The sequence below is a fragment of the Macaca fascicularis genome, chromosome 1, assembly GCF_037993035.2.
Source record: "Macaca fascicularis isolate 582-1 chromosome 1, T2T-MFA8v1.1".
Lineage (NCBI taxonomy): Eukaryota > Metazoa > Chordata > Mammalia > Primates > Cercopithecidae > Macaca > Macaca fascicularis.
Window position 1 is genome coordinate 158007249 of NC_088375.1, and position 15953 is coordinate 158023201.

General features: G+C 39.5%; 1 protein-coding gene across 4 annotated transcripts in view; it reads right to left on the bottom strand.

Annotated features, from left to right (window-relative positions):
- Positions 1-15953, bottom strand: part of ST6GALNAC3 (ST6 N-acetylgalactosaminide alpha-2,6-sialyltransferase 3) — a 555034-nt gene that overhangs the window by 2732 nt on the left and 536349 nt on the right. For 3 of the 4 annotated variants that reach the window (XM_005542983.4, XM_015433945.3, XM_074003546.1), the window contains one exon: positions 659-766. In XM_005542983.4, the coding sequence (XP_005543040.1) occupies positions 659-766 (108 nt within the window). Of the gene's footprint in view, positions 1-658; positions 767-1375; positions 1526-15953 lie in introns of those variants that run through there. The other variant, XM_065520010.1, reaches the window with a different exon arrangement.

The following is a 15953-nucleotide window of genomic DNA, read 5'->3' on the forward strand; positions in this document are numbered from 1 at the left end:
TGGCTGAGAGTTACCATTTTGACATTATGATTAAAACAGTCTGTGAATTATATTGTGCCAATTGTTGGTAGGGAAATAGATTTCATTATCCTGATGAAGCATGGAGGGTTTGTTTTATTATCTAATTAGAAACTATCCCACCAGCGAGGATATACTGTGGGTAAACACACTCATTTTAAATAAGGATCTGGCAGATTACTCACTTATTAGTGAAGTATAATTCCCAGGAATTCTTGTTAAGCTGTCAGTTTCTCTGAGGCTTCAGGACATTTTTTCGTTCATGATCAAATCTAACTAACCATTGAGTAGATAGCTATCCATCAAGCCATCAGAGCAGCAGAAATGACAAACTTGCTTTTGCAAATTAAACAACCACTAAACTTCTATATTTTCAAGCCACAAGTTCCTGCTATGCCACTGATTAAGGGAAAAGTGTTCCTCCTGACACTTGACATTAGACTGGTAAATATTTTTCTTTTTATCACCCCTAGAAGGCACAACTTGATGCACTGACAATAAAATGTCATGTCAGCAAAGAACACTGGGAAATAATTGTTGCTTTATCTGTTTCTTAGATTTATGGTATTAAAATGAATTGTGATATTTTGACAAGATCTCAGAATTGGAGCTGCATAAAAATAATTTCCTGTGATCTTACTTGCAGTAGGTGTCATTTATCATCCCGTAGACGTGAATGCCATAACAAGCGTCCATGGCCAGAATGAAGGTAAACCACCCTGTGCTGAGATACGAGCCAGACTGGACTCTGAGGGAAATTAAAACAAACAATAACAAACAGGACAAAACACAGAACACACACACAGAACAATAAGGTGTGTGAGAAACAAGCAACATTTCATCAAAAACATAGCACTTGTTATCAGGAAAAAGCATTGAGAAACTTGACAATATGTCAAAGATGCACACTTATTTTGAATTATCTCTGAATAATTTATAGGAATGCTCTTGCTCTTACTACCTTAAGCCTCAAAGCTATGTTGTGTGCAAGAGAAGCCATATGGCAAATATCTGAAGTCAAATAATCCTGCTCCCTTCAGGTGAAAAATAATTTATTTAATTTTCCATAAGACACAAATTAGTGCTGTCTATCAGAGGAAAGGTTCTCTTAAAGCTGCTTGGAGCCTGGATGGGTACTGAATGATAATAGTGCTATCTTGCTTACCTGGACATATTACTACTTTCTTAAAGGCTGCTTGGGTTTCTAAGTGTAACTTACATGCAGTGTATGTGATTAACTTGAAATGAAAGCATCTGAAAAGATTTCCTTAACTATTTTCCAGGCATTATAAGACAAGACTTTTCCTTTTTAAGACCTACATTATCAACTTCATTGTATTTCCATTGAACAAGCGACATGGTAATCATTGTTCTGGAGGCTGGGGATACAATAACGATCAAAACAACGAAAGCTTCTGTCTTTGCGAAGGCCAGTGGATTGGATTTGGAGGTAGCTATGTTATAAAAGTTGGCCAGGAAAGGCTTCTTTGATCATGGGAACAAAGATCTGAAAAAGACAGAGGGGAGGGTCAAGGAGGAAGAAGCTATGTGGACCACATGAGGAAAAGGTATTTCAGGAAGAGGGAAGGGCAAGGACAAAATCACGAATATGGAAGTATGGTTGGTATGTTCAAAGAAGATCTGGGAAATGCAGGAACTGAGTGGGAGGGTGGGGATGTACTTAGATGCAGTGCTGATTGGGCATCTGCCAAGTTCCAAATGGTTCAAAGGAATTTTCAGTGAAAACTGGATCTCCATATTTGTCTTTAGCCAAAGTGACTCAATCCATTCAAAACAGATGACTGCCCATCTCCTTAAAACTCTCTCCACAGGGGCATTTGGACTAGCCCAATTTGTTTGACGGCTGTGTAGCAACACCTCTGAAAAAGATTAAATGGTCTACCTTCCATGTAGACTTCTTGGCCTACAGGAGCACAGCCAGTTGAAACTGACACTTAGATACTGATAACCGCTGTCTGGATTCAGCCCTCCAGCCAGTACTTGCTCAATATTGTTGATGCACACCCCAGCACCAGGCCATCAGTGTGCTATAATTAGGAGCCTTGAATCCTTTGCTGCTGCTGCTGCTGCTTCTTTTTAACAGGCACTACTTAGTGTCAAATTACTTACAACGTGCCAGCATTTCAGGAAAAACACAAACTCACAGTGGGGGTAGATGATTGGATTTTTTAGCCTTTACTTGCATTGACTTTGGGTGATTCACAAGGAGACACAAACTCAGCCCATATACCTCCTCTCTGCATACTTATCACTGAGTCTCAAATGTCACTGCTTAAGTAGCCATTCCTTCGTATCTTCTGACGTATGGAAAATATCCCAGAAACCAGATCACAGCGAGTTATGTGCACTTTCCTCTGTGATAGTAGCAGCAACATGGGGCAGCAATGGATGCAAAATGAGTGGGAAGACATATCTCAGGGAAGTGAGATACACTAACGAACAACTTTGCCTTTTAGACAACTTAACCTGAAGTCCATCCTGCATTCTGGGGTCTGAGGAGAAGCAGCAATGATGGGAATTGTTTAAAGCACCATCTGCTTAAAAAGCCCTTATTTGAAAATGAGAAGAGATCAGAGGAGGCACGAGTCTTGACAAAATGCTCCCAAATTGAATCTAAACATTTTGTCTATGTACTGAATTTGTCTAGTTATTATTCCTATGGAATTGTGTATTTTTTTTTTTTCTCTTCTTTCTCATACTATTTTTTCTACCTTCCACTGCCTATATTGTCTATTCTTCATTATTACGCTGACCAAGCACTCGTAGAGATCACTAAAAGTTACGGCATTTGTTTGTTTCTACATGATGAGGAAAAAAACAAGTCTCATGTATTTACTCATTTATTCGCTTTTTCAACCAACATTTATTGGGATCCTATTATGTGCCACTGACAGTGCTAGGAGCCTGGTGATGAATATTTTCTTACGAGTACATGGTCTAGTGAGGGAGGCACACATGTTGAAACAATTGATCACAATACCGTGCAACAAAGCACAGCCATGTGTTTCAGAGTCAACACAGAGTGCAGTCAGAATTGGAGTGAGGATATCTGGTTTGATATTGCAGCTCTGCCACTACTCGAACATGAGGCTTTGGACACTTATTTAGCCTCTTTGGGTCTTATTTTCCTTGTGTCTAAAATGAGATGGTTGAACTAAGTCATAACCAAGGTTTCTTCTAATTTAAAAATCAAATGATTCTGTGATCATCACCCTCAACAGTCTGTAATTAAGTTTTAACCATTGTGCAGTACCATGCTCCATGCATATCGGATATTGTAATGAGCAAACACGTGAATTGGTCAGATCACATTTCGTGCTCCCTTGTGTGACAGGCATGATACTAAATGTATGCAGCATATATAAAAAGATAAGCTGGGTATAAAGTTTTTACCTTGCAATGGTAGCGACAATGGTCACAAAACTTTCATGGGGAGAACTCCTTTACACTGCCACTCATGGAAGGTGTTGCAATGGCTGACCAAGGCCAAGGCCATAACTGAACCATAGCGCTAAGGGTAAAGGTGAATTTCAGTGCGACAAAAAAAATCATAATTAGGAAAAATCATCCTCCCTTTGATGTGGTCCCTTCACAGATGTGTTAATTATCAAAGTCAAAGATAATATATCTCCAGGAAAAAGAGGAAGATCCTCTTTGTGACATATGGACACTTATTCTGCAAAACAAGCTCTCCTGACTCATTCCAGTCCAGCCCACACAGTCATTTCTGAAGGTTCAACAGTAAGCTTTCAGAACAGAGCCCTCAAAGAATAAAGAAGATGCAATGGTCGTAGTGGCTTCTCTATATATCTGTGTTCTCTTTACCACAGGAAAAGAGGATCAAGAATTTCAGGGTTTGGCATCTGGTCAAAGATCTTTCCTTCTTACCACCTAATAAGGAAACTTTACCACATTTCTGATCCTTGATTCCTTTAGGACCTAACCTGGTTTGTTTTATTTCTGTGTAGACAGGCCATGCTAATTAGCTCAATAGCTCTTTAAACAAGATGTGTTGCATTTGATTCAGATGGGGGAGGCTCATACTGCCCAAGTGCCCTGTCCTACAAATAGCACTTAATTAGACAGTTGCAGTTCCTTTCCCTGATGCCTCTGATATATTTGGGATGTTAAATGGCGTGGGGTTTCCTACCCACAGTACAAGCTAGGGCTAGCAAAGTAGTTTTTTTCTCTAACTATTTGAAGTCAATGTCCATATAGTGATGTTTGCAGTGGAATAATGACAACTTCTGGATGAATCCAGGAATTCTTTCAAATAAATGCCTAGTAATCTAGGTCCCTAGAGGAACTCACTGGCCTGATGACACTGGCTCTGGAACGTCTTGTAGCTGCACCATTTCCAAACTCAACTGGGTTGCTGTGTGAACATACTAGAAATGAGAAGTTATAAATTACACCCAACTAGACCTTTAACTTTCAATGAAAACTACAACAAAAAGACTTTGCCTGATGTATGTGAAATTGTTTATGATTTCCAGCTTGGAAAGACTTAGTGATAACTATCAAATGCCTCAAAATGATAACTATCAAATGCCTTAAAAATTCTTAAAGGGTATCCTCTGGGGCCAAGTACTGTTTCATAATTTGTCACTCATGCACGCAGCACTATGTATGAGCTGGCCATCAACCATAGCATTTTTTTTTTTACCTTCCACATTTGGGGATCAATAAAAACAATTATTCTCATCCACAAATAAACAATCAAGATTCCCACAGGGATGATAAGAGAATTTAAGCCCTTAATTCAGTGCAATAGGAAGCTTAAATTAATGCAGCAGAATAATGAGCCATGCAGGGGAAAATAAAGGCAGGAGTGTGAAGAGGAAGCCATCAATCCTTTGATTTTACTGGTCAGGCTCTGCATCCTGCTGCTCTTTGGTAATCAAGATACTTATAACTTGGAAACTACTTAAATTTACTGGCACATCTCTTGGGAAAATGATGCTGTCAAGACCTTGATGTAGCACATGCTTGAAGACATATCATTTAAGATATGATCTTTCATCTAGTTTATTTCAATAAAATATAAGCTACTTTACCCTTGATGTTTACTCCTATTCCTTCATGTCAAAAGGCCATCATATGGATACAGGGATTCCTTGTCTGTCCAGCTATCATGATGTTTACCAGTCTCAGTGTTTTTGGCTGTCAGTAACCTTCATTTGCCTGCACCTCTGTTTCTGAGTACACTCTGTCCTCTTCTCATTTCTGGAAAGATATTGTGAAGCACTTTCCTCCTGTTATCTGGCAAGCTGGAGCCTTCTAACTGAGTGACATTTCCCTTTCAGATAATTTCAGGGGAAGAACTGTGGAAATGGAAATGGCTACTTTTCAAAAGAGAACTGGATTATGTTGGATTTATTATCTATTCACAGGGTGCTCTGCTAATTATTGAATACCAATAGCTCAATGAGTTGGGTTCTGAACACAAGAAACTCATACTTTGATGACAAAAAATTGTAGCACTTTCTCTAGATTAGAGTTTCTCAATCTCAGCACTATTAACATTTTGGACAAGATAATTCTTTGTTGTGGGGTGGCTGTCCTGTGCAGTTCTCTTATACATTTTATCAGATTCCCCTCTGTTCCAAACTCATCTGGGTCCTAAGGAGGCAGTAGATTTGACTCCCCATGGCCTATTCTTGCCTTAGGGTGACTGCTCTGAGGGTGTCCTTGACCCTAAACAGCCAGATTCCTATAATCTCCAGATCCCACTCTGCTCATTCACTGTCCCCTGATTTTCTTCATCCAACCAAGCACTGTACTTCCTTCTCCCTTCTTTACAAGTCCATCTAAACCCATCTTCTTACTTTTTAACCGCAGAAATCAGCAAAGTCAGTTGGCCTAGACCCAAAGGGCAAGTCTTAGCTTGCAACGGTGGAATGTACAATTAGGAATGGAGAAAAAGTGTCAGGTGGAACAAGGACAAGGAGTTCAGAAGCCTCAGTATCTGTGGTTAACTCCTTTCATGAAATGGTTCCTTTGGGGGCCTTTGGCTCAAACTTTGCAGCTTCAATTCTACTGTTTCTTTCATGAACTGATGAAAGTCAAGCCTCGGGCACTCAAAGCTAACATTTCAAAAGCATAATAATCATTTATCAAAGCCTGAAGGGTATCAAGACCCCCCTCCCAATAATGGAGGTTTATTGGAGAGCACAGTATTGGCAGCAGTTTCTGAAACCTGCTATACTCAGGGGTAAAAAGAGAATTTAAAAGAAGAATTAATCAATATTTCATGTCTTGTTTTAACACTATTGGACCTCAGTTCTCTCATCAATATACTACACTGGCAGGATAAATAAAAACAGCAAAGTAAGTTTTCAGATACCTTCCTAGGGAGAAGAAATACCTGACAGAATACAGATTATTCAATTAAAAACATTCTTTCCCTCATTTTTTTCAAAAGCACACGGATAATGAAAGAATACATTTAAACAAAGAGTCCTGGCAAGAAAAACAGCTGATGATTATCAGTAGCACCTTGGGATTCAATCTAATATTGTGAACCAGTCTAATGGAAGCAGAGCTCAAAGTGTGGAAACAATTTCAGCTGTCCCCAAGTCATATATTTTTGTATATCATTCAATAGTCGGGAGCTATGGAAATGCTCTGGAGTTTGCCCATTGTATTAACACTGTATATTTGTACTATCTATCAACAGGACATGCCCAGCACATTTTCAGGCAGCAACAACTTTCTGCAAATCAGGCAGTGGAATTCTCAGTCTTGTCTTGAATCATTTGCAAATGGACATACACTTTTCAAATGAATAAAAACATCATTCTGTGGCTAGTAATTCTTAAGAGAATGAACCAAGTGAAAGGAATTCAGGCCTGAAAAGTAACAAAAAAACAGAAAATGGAGAAAGCAGTAAAGCTTAGAGGAAGACTGTACTTCCAGCCCAATCATCTAATTTAAAATACCTGTGCTAATCAGTAGGCACTTGGACTGTGAATATAACAAATAGTTTTTTCTGCTGGAGAATCAACAGGACCCTCTGACTGGTGATGAATGCAATGAAATTGTACAAAAGGAGAATAATAAGAAACAAGTGTGTTCTTTTCAAAAATGTACATTTAAAAGTAAAATGGTACAGCTCCCAATGGTCTGATTTATGGCTGCTGTAGAAATAGAAAATACCACTCACAAAAATTACTTTATTCATTCATCGCAGAAATTAAAAGGTTATTTTCTTCTTGTCCTTAGGCTTTAATGCCTTTTTAATTGGAACTGCTGATTTTCTAGATTTCATTCACTTTCTTAACTGAACAATGGAACCCTAATAATGGCAGGAAAGGATGATGGCAATCTTTTGGGTTCACTTCATTTACCAGTGGTCGGTTCCTTAACCACTCAATATGGGTCGGTGCTATGGGCTGAATTTTGTTCCCCGCAAATTCATATGTTGAGGCCCTAATCCCCAGTCTGGTGGTATTTTATATTTTGTCATGGGGCCTTTGGGAGATAATTAGCTTTACATGAGATTAGCAGGGTGAGTTGTCATATGATGATATTACGAGGATGAGATTAGTTTCCTTATAAGAAAAGCAAGAGACACCAGAGCACTCCCTCTTCCCACCATGTGAAAACACAGCCAGAGGGCAGCCATACAAGCCAGGAAGAGAGCCCTCACCAGAAACTTGTAATGCTGTTACTCTGATCTTAGACTTCAAGCTCCCAAAACTGTGAGAAAATAAACTTCTGCTGTTTAAGCTATGTGATATTTTGACATATGATGGCCAAGGCAGACCAAGACAATGTGTGTCCCTTGAGACCCTCCCCAACACACCTAAACTCCCCACTGCTTTTTCCAGGACTTCCTTTCTTAAACTCTTTGGTCTAGTCACGTGGGCTCATTTATTGCTCCTTAAACAGAACTTGCGCATCTCAGCCTCCGTCTTCTTACTCCTTACTTCTGTGTGCTTTTCTTCTTCCTGAAATGCTCTCTCCAATGTCCTCTCCAGTTTTCAATCTTATCTATCAAGCTGCAATTCTGTTTACTCTCATCTACTCAAGAAAGATGTGTTGAGTACTTTCTAGGTGTGAGGTATGTTGCTGGCACTGGAAAACCAAATTGCCCAGATCTCAAATCAGGGTTAAGTCAGAAAGACAGACTCAGTGACTATTTTCAAAGCCAAGGCTATTCAGGAGGTAATTCCCCTGCAAGTGACATGGGACTACTGGGGAAAGAGCAACAAATATAGCTGAGGGAATTGAAGAGGATAATTCCTTCTCCATTGGGAGGTCAGGGCTGAGCTGTGGATTAAGGCTGAGTAGGAACATTAGGCAGAGGAGGAAAAGGAGGAGGGCTTTTCAGGCAGAAGGAATGGCCTGTGATGTTGTACTGAGGTGTAAAAATAATAGGACCACAGAGTCATTCTCATCTATCCCCTAACCTGGTACAGACCTCAAAGCATCATCAGTATTTATTTCTGCAGTAGATTGTTGGTTACAGACAGGATGCATAAACAGCACCAATTTATTTTTCTTTTTTACATTACGTTTTGAAATATTAGAGATATCTTGATGTTCCATATAGTTATTTTCTCAGATGAAAGAAATTTATGGATCTGGAGAAAAGTATCCAGAAGAAAATTGACAGAATTATGTTTTACTTCTTCATTAAATTCCTCATTAATTCAGAGTTGAGAATGAAACATAAACAACCTATGACTAAGAATAAAACAATTAAAAATGTATGATGATAAAGAATGCACCTAGTAGTGCTCATCTGTGTTATAAACTAAGTTACAAATCACGAGCAAAGTCATCTAATTTCCACTTACCACCAAGCAGGCTTCTTCCATATACACCTGGGGGCTCTCGATGTGTTCCATTTATAATGGAAACAGTTTTTACATAAGCATTAAATGCATTGAGTTTTTAAAAAATTAGTGGAAATGCAAACACATACCACTGCTGCTTTAAGAATATGAACCCTTTGAAAGACCTTTCAGGTCTGGAAACTGAAATAAATGACCTCTAAATCAGTATATCCTCTACCTATTGAAACTTCTGGGAGAAGGAATGGTATGATATACCCTCTTATCCAGTCTGTACCCAAAATAACTTTGCTGCCTTCCCTAGATCTCTGTTTTTTTCTAAACAGTCCATAATTTTGAAGACTTGAGCTACTACAGATGGTCTATGCAATTTATAGTTTCAGATTATTCAAGCTGCTTGTCTCAGTGACCACAGATTTTCTTGCAACCTTCCTGTGCTAGATTATATTTCTCATTCCATCCTTGAACATAGCTTGCCTGTGGGTGCAGTTAACTTTTCTGCCTCATTGAATTTGGGCTTGGCCAAATGACTTGCTGTGATTGGTAGAATATGAGAAGAGGCAACATTGTGATAGTGTCCAGTAGAGGTTTTAAGAAGCATCACATGGTTCCCATTTCTTTTATTCCCCTTTATCGTGAGAACAACACATCCAAGGTAGGGGTTGTTTCTTCTGCCTGGATCTGGGATGAGGAAACTTACGGGACCAACATGAGCCCAAAACTGGAGCCAACTCTAGCTAAGCTTAGCAGAGCTATAGCTGATCACAGATTTATAAGTAGGAAATAAAAATATTTTTGTTAATCATTGAGTTTCAGCGTTGCTTGTTATGCAGCAAAAAGCTAATATTTTTGAATTGATAACTGCTATTGCTTTTAGAGCATTTCTATGTACTAGACATTGTGTCAATAACTGTGCATTTGTTCTCTCATTTAATCCTCACAACAACCACATCCTATGAGGAGTACTAATATCCATATTACACAAATGAAGGCTCAGGAAGGTATAAAGTACTTGCCTAAGGACAGTCTGACACTAGAGAACTCAGGTTCTTAACTAAGTTCTTTCTTGGCCACTGCTCCCAGTATGGCACAAAGCATTACGTCTGATACAGCAGCCATCAAAGGATCTCCATTCTTCTACTTGCTCTACTATTAATCCTCTGGGGAATTATCAACATATCACTTCTTCCCAGGCTACAGTTTCTCTAATGGTAGAATAAGAGTATTGGTCTAGGTAGGCTTAGGGTCTTTCATCATTAACAGCAATTCTGTAATTGCAATTACATAGTAACATAGTTCATTTTAGAGAAATTGTAAATGTGCAGTTGTATTTTTAATATAAAGACACTATTCTATTACCATTTTATAGATCTGTGCTTGTAATTTCATGATTCCAAACACATTTTAGAACTTCAGCCATAGTCATGTACAAGCAATAGCTTTATGCTGCTGATGAGGATATATACATTAATTTTCAAAGAAATAAAAATATAAGTCATGAAATAAAGATCAAATTCTGGAATCTCCTTCATTCTCTCGGCCTGGCTTTCTTTCAGTGCTTAGCTTCTACAACTTTTAAATAAATTCCCGTCTTTGACTAGTGTCAGCTGGAGGAGGCATCTGTTCCTTGCAACCAAAGATCGAAGTTGGATTGGCTGACCTCTAAGATCTTCTTTAACACAATTGAGTCTATTAAATACTCTGGGTATAATTAGGGACTTTACTTCCAACTAATCCTTGACTCTTATTAACAATCCATCTTTGATCTCATCCTAGTTTTATACTTAAGCTTTAAAAAGTTGCTTCTTTCTAACTTACCCTTCAACTTATCTTAAAATCATGCCCTTTCTGAATTGATGTGGGCTTCAGTATTCTGAATGCTAATCACCTTTCTCTACCTAAGGCATAGGTGCCTGTTTCTCTGTTAACCTGAAAAAGATAATTAAAGATTTTGGCTTTCTCTTTTACTTCACCTATCAGCCATTCCTTCTGTGTATACTTTCCTATGACTTAAAAAAAAAAAAAAAAGATTGTAATCAGGTTGGAATATATTGAAACAGATAAAAGAACTTTTCCTGCCACTTTAGTATTTAGAGTAGAAATGAAGTGACTCACTTTTCTTTAGGTTTTTTACTTAACTGGAGATTGAATTAAACTGAGCTTTTCCTTTAGAAATGGTTATAGGAGAGAATCAGACCCAAACTTATTCTGACAAAAATCATTTCTGAGTCCCTGTTTGCTTTCAAAATGAAAATTTACATTTAAAATAACTTAAGCAACTGAAAATTTTAACAAGTATTTAAGAGTGATTTGAGGTGATTTCACCCCAGGGAAGGAGGCTAGGTCTCCAAGTCTTATTGCTTAGGGCTCCAGTACCACTGGGATCCTTGTTAAATGAGCCTCAGCCAGAGCCTAAGCAATGAGCCACACATAAAAGTGAAATTTAAAAAATATAAAGAAGCTCTGACCTTCTTCTCGTTAAGAAAGGCTAATTTTACAGCCACTTCCTGTCTATTTGAAGCTATTGATACTTTTCTGACTTTGGCTTAATAATTAAGCCAAATAAATTACTTGGAGGGGAATACTTATTTTCAATAGGAAAAATCTAAGCAATACCCCCAGCAACCCCATCTATTAAATTTTTTTTTTTTTTTTAATCAGGCTCACTAGAAGGAGGCTAATTAAATTAGGAAAGGTCAGAAGCAACAACTGATATATGGATCTGCAGGCATTTAGAGTTTTAGAGTCTCTAATCTAAAGAGGAAGCTTTGAAGCCTGTCATTTTTCCAATAGGCTGACATTAATTGACTACCTTATGAATAATACCTTTGCCAAATAAGAGGGTATCATCAGCATATCAAGGCAGGTGCTCCTCTCATTCTCCCACTCCAGCACAAGCAAATTCCTAAATGGGGAGCTATCTGCTCTGTCAGAATACCCGAAGTCAAGTGACTTGGTTATGCAATCTCCTTGAAACAGTCAAAGCTAATGGAGTCTCACCTACTAAACAAGCTGAATGCCCATTATGGTAGAATGCTATTCCAATTAAATTTTGCTAAGGAATTTCAGTTCTAAAAAAACCTGTTTTCTCTCTATTATTGAAACGGGTTGGGTTTGAAAGGAGAAAATTCTTCCTTTGAGGTCCATCCAGATTTTCCAACTGAGCTAAACTCCTTGCTTAGTGAAGGGAAGAATTTATTTTGTGGAGGTCGTTGGGGTCTTTTCCATAGTGTTGCTACACAGTTTGGCTGGCAGTCTATGAGAAAAAAGATCTGTTTGTTTGTTGCTTGCAGTAAAACAGTATCTAGAAGAAGTTCTTCTGTGCATGCCCTTCCCATACCAGAACCTCCAGAAACCTGTAGAACCAGGGCCTCGCCTCCTTTTTTCACAATAATTTATTTTGCCCTCACCAGGAAAACAGAATCAGGAACATCAGAAAATGTCAAGAAAAGAGATACATTCCAACACTTTTAAGGGCCATCTCTCTGAGAGAGAAGAAAACAGTAGTAATTTCTGTCCTTGAAGCAGGACAGATAACTTTCACGTGTCTCTGGAATTCTTCCAGTGCACTATTTTTGTTGACTGGGAGTAGCCAAAATGTCATAAAGAGAAAACTAGAAAACAGAGCCAAAGCAATATATCCTAGAAAATTCCAGGGAAAAATAAACAGTAGAAAATGTCCCTTATTTGAGAGCAGCTACTTGAAATGTGAGAATGTTGTATCTCCACAGATTTTCCTACATTGTAAGAGTCACAGAATGTCAAAAAAGGAAATCTCCATGCCCAGCTATAAAAATGAGAAGAACTTGGCAAAACAGCCAAGGGGATCATCCACTCAGCAAATCTGCTTTCACCACTTGGTGATAACATTTTAGGCCTATGTTTCCGAACCCTGAAATTCTGACTGCAAGGGTTGCAAGGAAGTGACTGAAAGTAAGAGCTCCTGAGCTCTGAAAGCTGTTACAGAGCAGGCATAGATGAACAGAATTACCTGCCAGCTCTTGCTTTTGGAGCTCTCTTGGTGGTTCTCTTGATTCCCTTCCCTTCCCCTTAGCTCTGCTGAGTCTTAAGGGCCCATAATCAGGCCAAGATGATAAAAAGAACTACATATTCAGAGGGAAAACATAAGGCATTGCATTTTGTGAAAGCCTCACCCCAAAATAAGACAGTGGATTGAAGGTAGCTTCTTTCATTCCTCAGGAACCGGACAAAAGGAAAGTGATGAGTGATGCTGACCACTTAGGTTATCAGCTCCCTCCTTATCATTGAAGCACCAATCCTTGTGCTTCTGGAGCTGAATATTCTAGGCCCCTGCATCATCTTCTTACTCCTGAAAAATGGTTTACTGTCAAAAGACAAAAATCTCCTATAGGGTCCAAGCCCACAGTCCTACTACTTTTTCCAGAGAGGCATCTTCTCTTGTTATTCTAGCCACCAACGCCACAATACCCCAGACTACACCTTGCACCCCCTGGAATCCTAGCCCCTATCCCCCAGTCACAGCCTTGATCTCCCTAGATGCATTGCTTCCCATTCCTTTCTACTCTTTCTCAAGCTCTATTTTCCACCAACGTTACTGGTAATGGATTCTGATTTTATTGTCCTGTGGGCATAGTTTGGGTATTGGTATTTATTAAATTTTTTTTTTTTTTTTTGAGATAGGGTCTCACTCTGTCGCCCAGGTTGGAGTGCAGTGGCGTGATCTGCGCTCACTGCAAGCTCTACCTCCCAGGTTCATGCCATTCTCCTGCCTCAGCCTCCCGAGTAGCTGGGACCACAGGTGCCCGCCACCATGCCTGGCTAAATTTTGCATTTTTAGTAGAGATAGGGTTTCACCATGTTAGCTAGGATGGTCTCGATCTCCTGACCTCATGATCTGCTCACCTTGGCCTCCCGAAGTGCTGGGATTACAGGCATGAGCCACCATGCCCAGCTGGTATTTACTAAATTTTTAAAGCCTTCCTAGGTGGTTATAATGTGGTATGCAGCAACCAGGGTTAAAAATCACTGTGTAAATGGTAGTTAGGTTTGAGAATTCCATTAGAAGTTGAGTTCCACTTCATTATGAATTAACTTAGCTTCTGAGAATTGTCCTGAGAATCTAACCATTGTTTCAAAATTTGTCTCTTTAGGAAAATGTATACCAATTTATACATAGCTGACTTGCAAACTAACTGGAAACTTGCCAGTAAAGGGCTATTTGTTGGCAAAGGTGCCCTATCTATCTAAGTCAACTATGTCTGGCACATAGTAGACACTCAATTTGTCCAAATTAGTTGAATAATTTTGGAATGCAGCCTGTTCCTAAGTAAGACTCTGCTAACATATTTTTTTCCCATTTTGCTGATGTTTTCTCAATGATGACGTAGCACAGAGACTCAATGATGTGTCTAAGGATATACCAAGGAGATGTCAGGAATCCAACCCAAATCACCACTCGAGGTTCCACAAGCCTTACTGTATTAGTCCATTCTCACATTGCTACAAAGAACTACCTGAGACTGGCCAATCCACAAAGAAAAGAGGTTTAGTTGGCTCATGGTTCCATGGGCTAGCTAGGAAGTATGGGTGGGGAGGCCTCAGGAAACCCACAATCAAGGCAGAAGTAAAAGAGGAAGGAGGCACGTCTTACATGGCCAGAGCAGGAGGAAGAGAGAAAAGGAAGAGGTGCTACACACTTTTAAACAACCAGGTCTTGTGAGAACTCACTCACTGCCCCAAGAACAGCAAGGGGGATGTCTTTTCCCATGATCCAGTCACCTCCCACGAGGCCCCTCCTCCAACACTGGGGATTACAACTCAACATGAGATTTGGGCAGGGATATAAATCCAAACCGTATCCCTCACAGACAGCCATGTCATCGGGATCTTAAATTCTTTTTTCTAGTCAGTTGACCCATAGCTCAGTTAGAATTCTGACTTCATCTGGTAGGATTGAAACGTGCTCTGTACTTTTTATAAATAACAAATTGTAGCAAAGGCCTGGCCATATACGGTATGCCATAGAAAGGAGAATAAATGAAGAGGGAGCTCCAAAAAATGGTAATACATGTTTCTGTAATTTATTGGACCCCCCAGGAGATAGATCAACATCAAGAGGCTTATTCACTGTTAAATCCCTGAAATCACGAGGGGAAATATCAATTTAACTAAATTAATCTCAGTGTCTTAAATCTTCACTGCAAAGCAAACTCTCAGAAAATTAAGAGTGTCATTTGTACCATCCTGCAGTTGTAAAGCACACACCTAAGGGACTCTGGCGGCAGTTACTGTCTCAAGTCGTCCTACAGACACAGGCAAGGCCATCCTCCTGCTTTTGGTTGCCCCCACGCACCCACTTACTGCTATGGCTTCCAGTTTCACAATCAACAAAGCCCCACGGTGACATCGGCATGCCAGCTTCCCATAGGAAAGCTTCTGTAGTTCTCTGTCAGCACAAAGTTCTTTCAATGATGTTCAGCCTCAGAAGTGTCATTTTATTTATCACAAGGCCACTTTTCAGTTTTTAAATGGCTTTGGACTTGCCACTTCTTTAAGTAGCCCTGCCCAGAGAAAAGCAGCTGCCATTCACCTCAGGCTGGGTTGGTAGCAATTCTCCAAATTGCTGTTAATAGAACGGATGCATTCAGGATGGTGCCCAGATTTACATGAAAGGCTTTTTAAAAGTGCGACTACCGATTTGTACATCGTCAGAGAAGAAAAACTAAGTGCTCACGACCATGGTTTTAAGTACTGTTTCCTTCTGCTTGTGGTTCAGGAATGAATGCCCATATTAATACAGCCAAAGAGTATGTCAGAGAGTGAATGGCTCCAGCTCCTGAATGTTTGATTAATTAATGGATTAATTTGATGGGGGCACCTCATTCTCCAGGATATGAATGTAACTCTTAACTTTTAGCTCTTCCTGATCCTGCATGCCCTGTTAGTCACTGAGTTGTGTTCATTCTTTCCACATGTTGTCTTTTGCATCTGTTTCTTTGCTTCCTACACGACTTTAAAACCCGGGCCACAAGGTGGCTTGGGTACGGGGCTCAGATTAGTACCTCCACCCACTGTGGAACATCTGCGGACTCTACAGTCACTGGTAACAGAGGGGAATGAAGTGGTGACCTG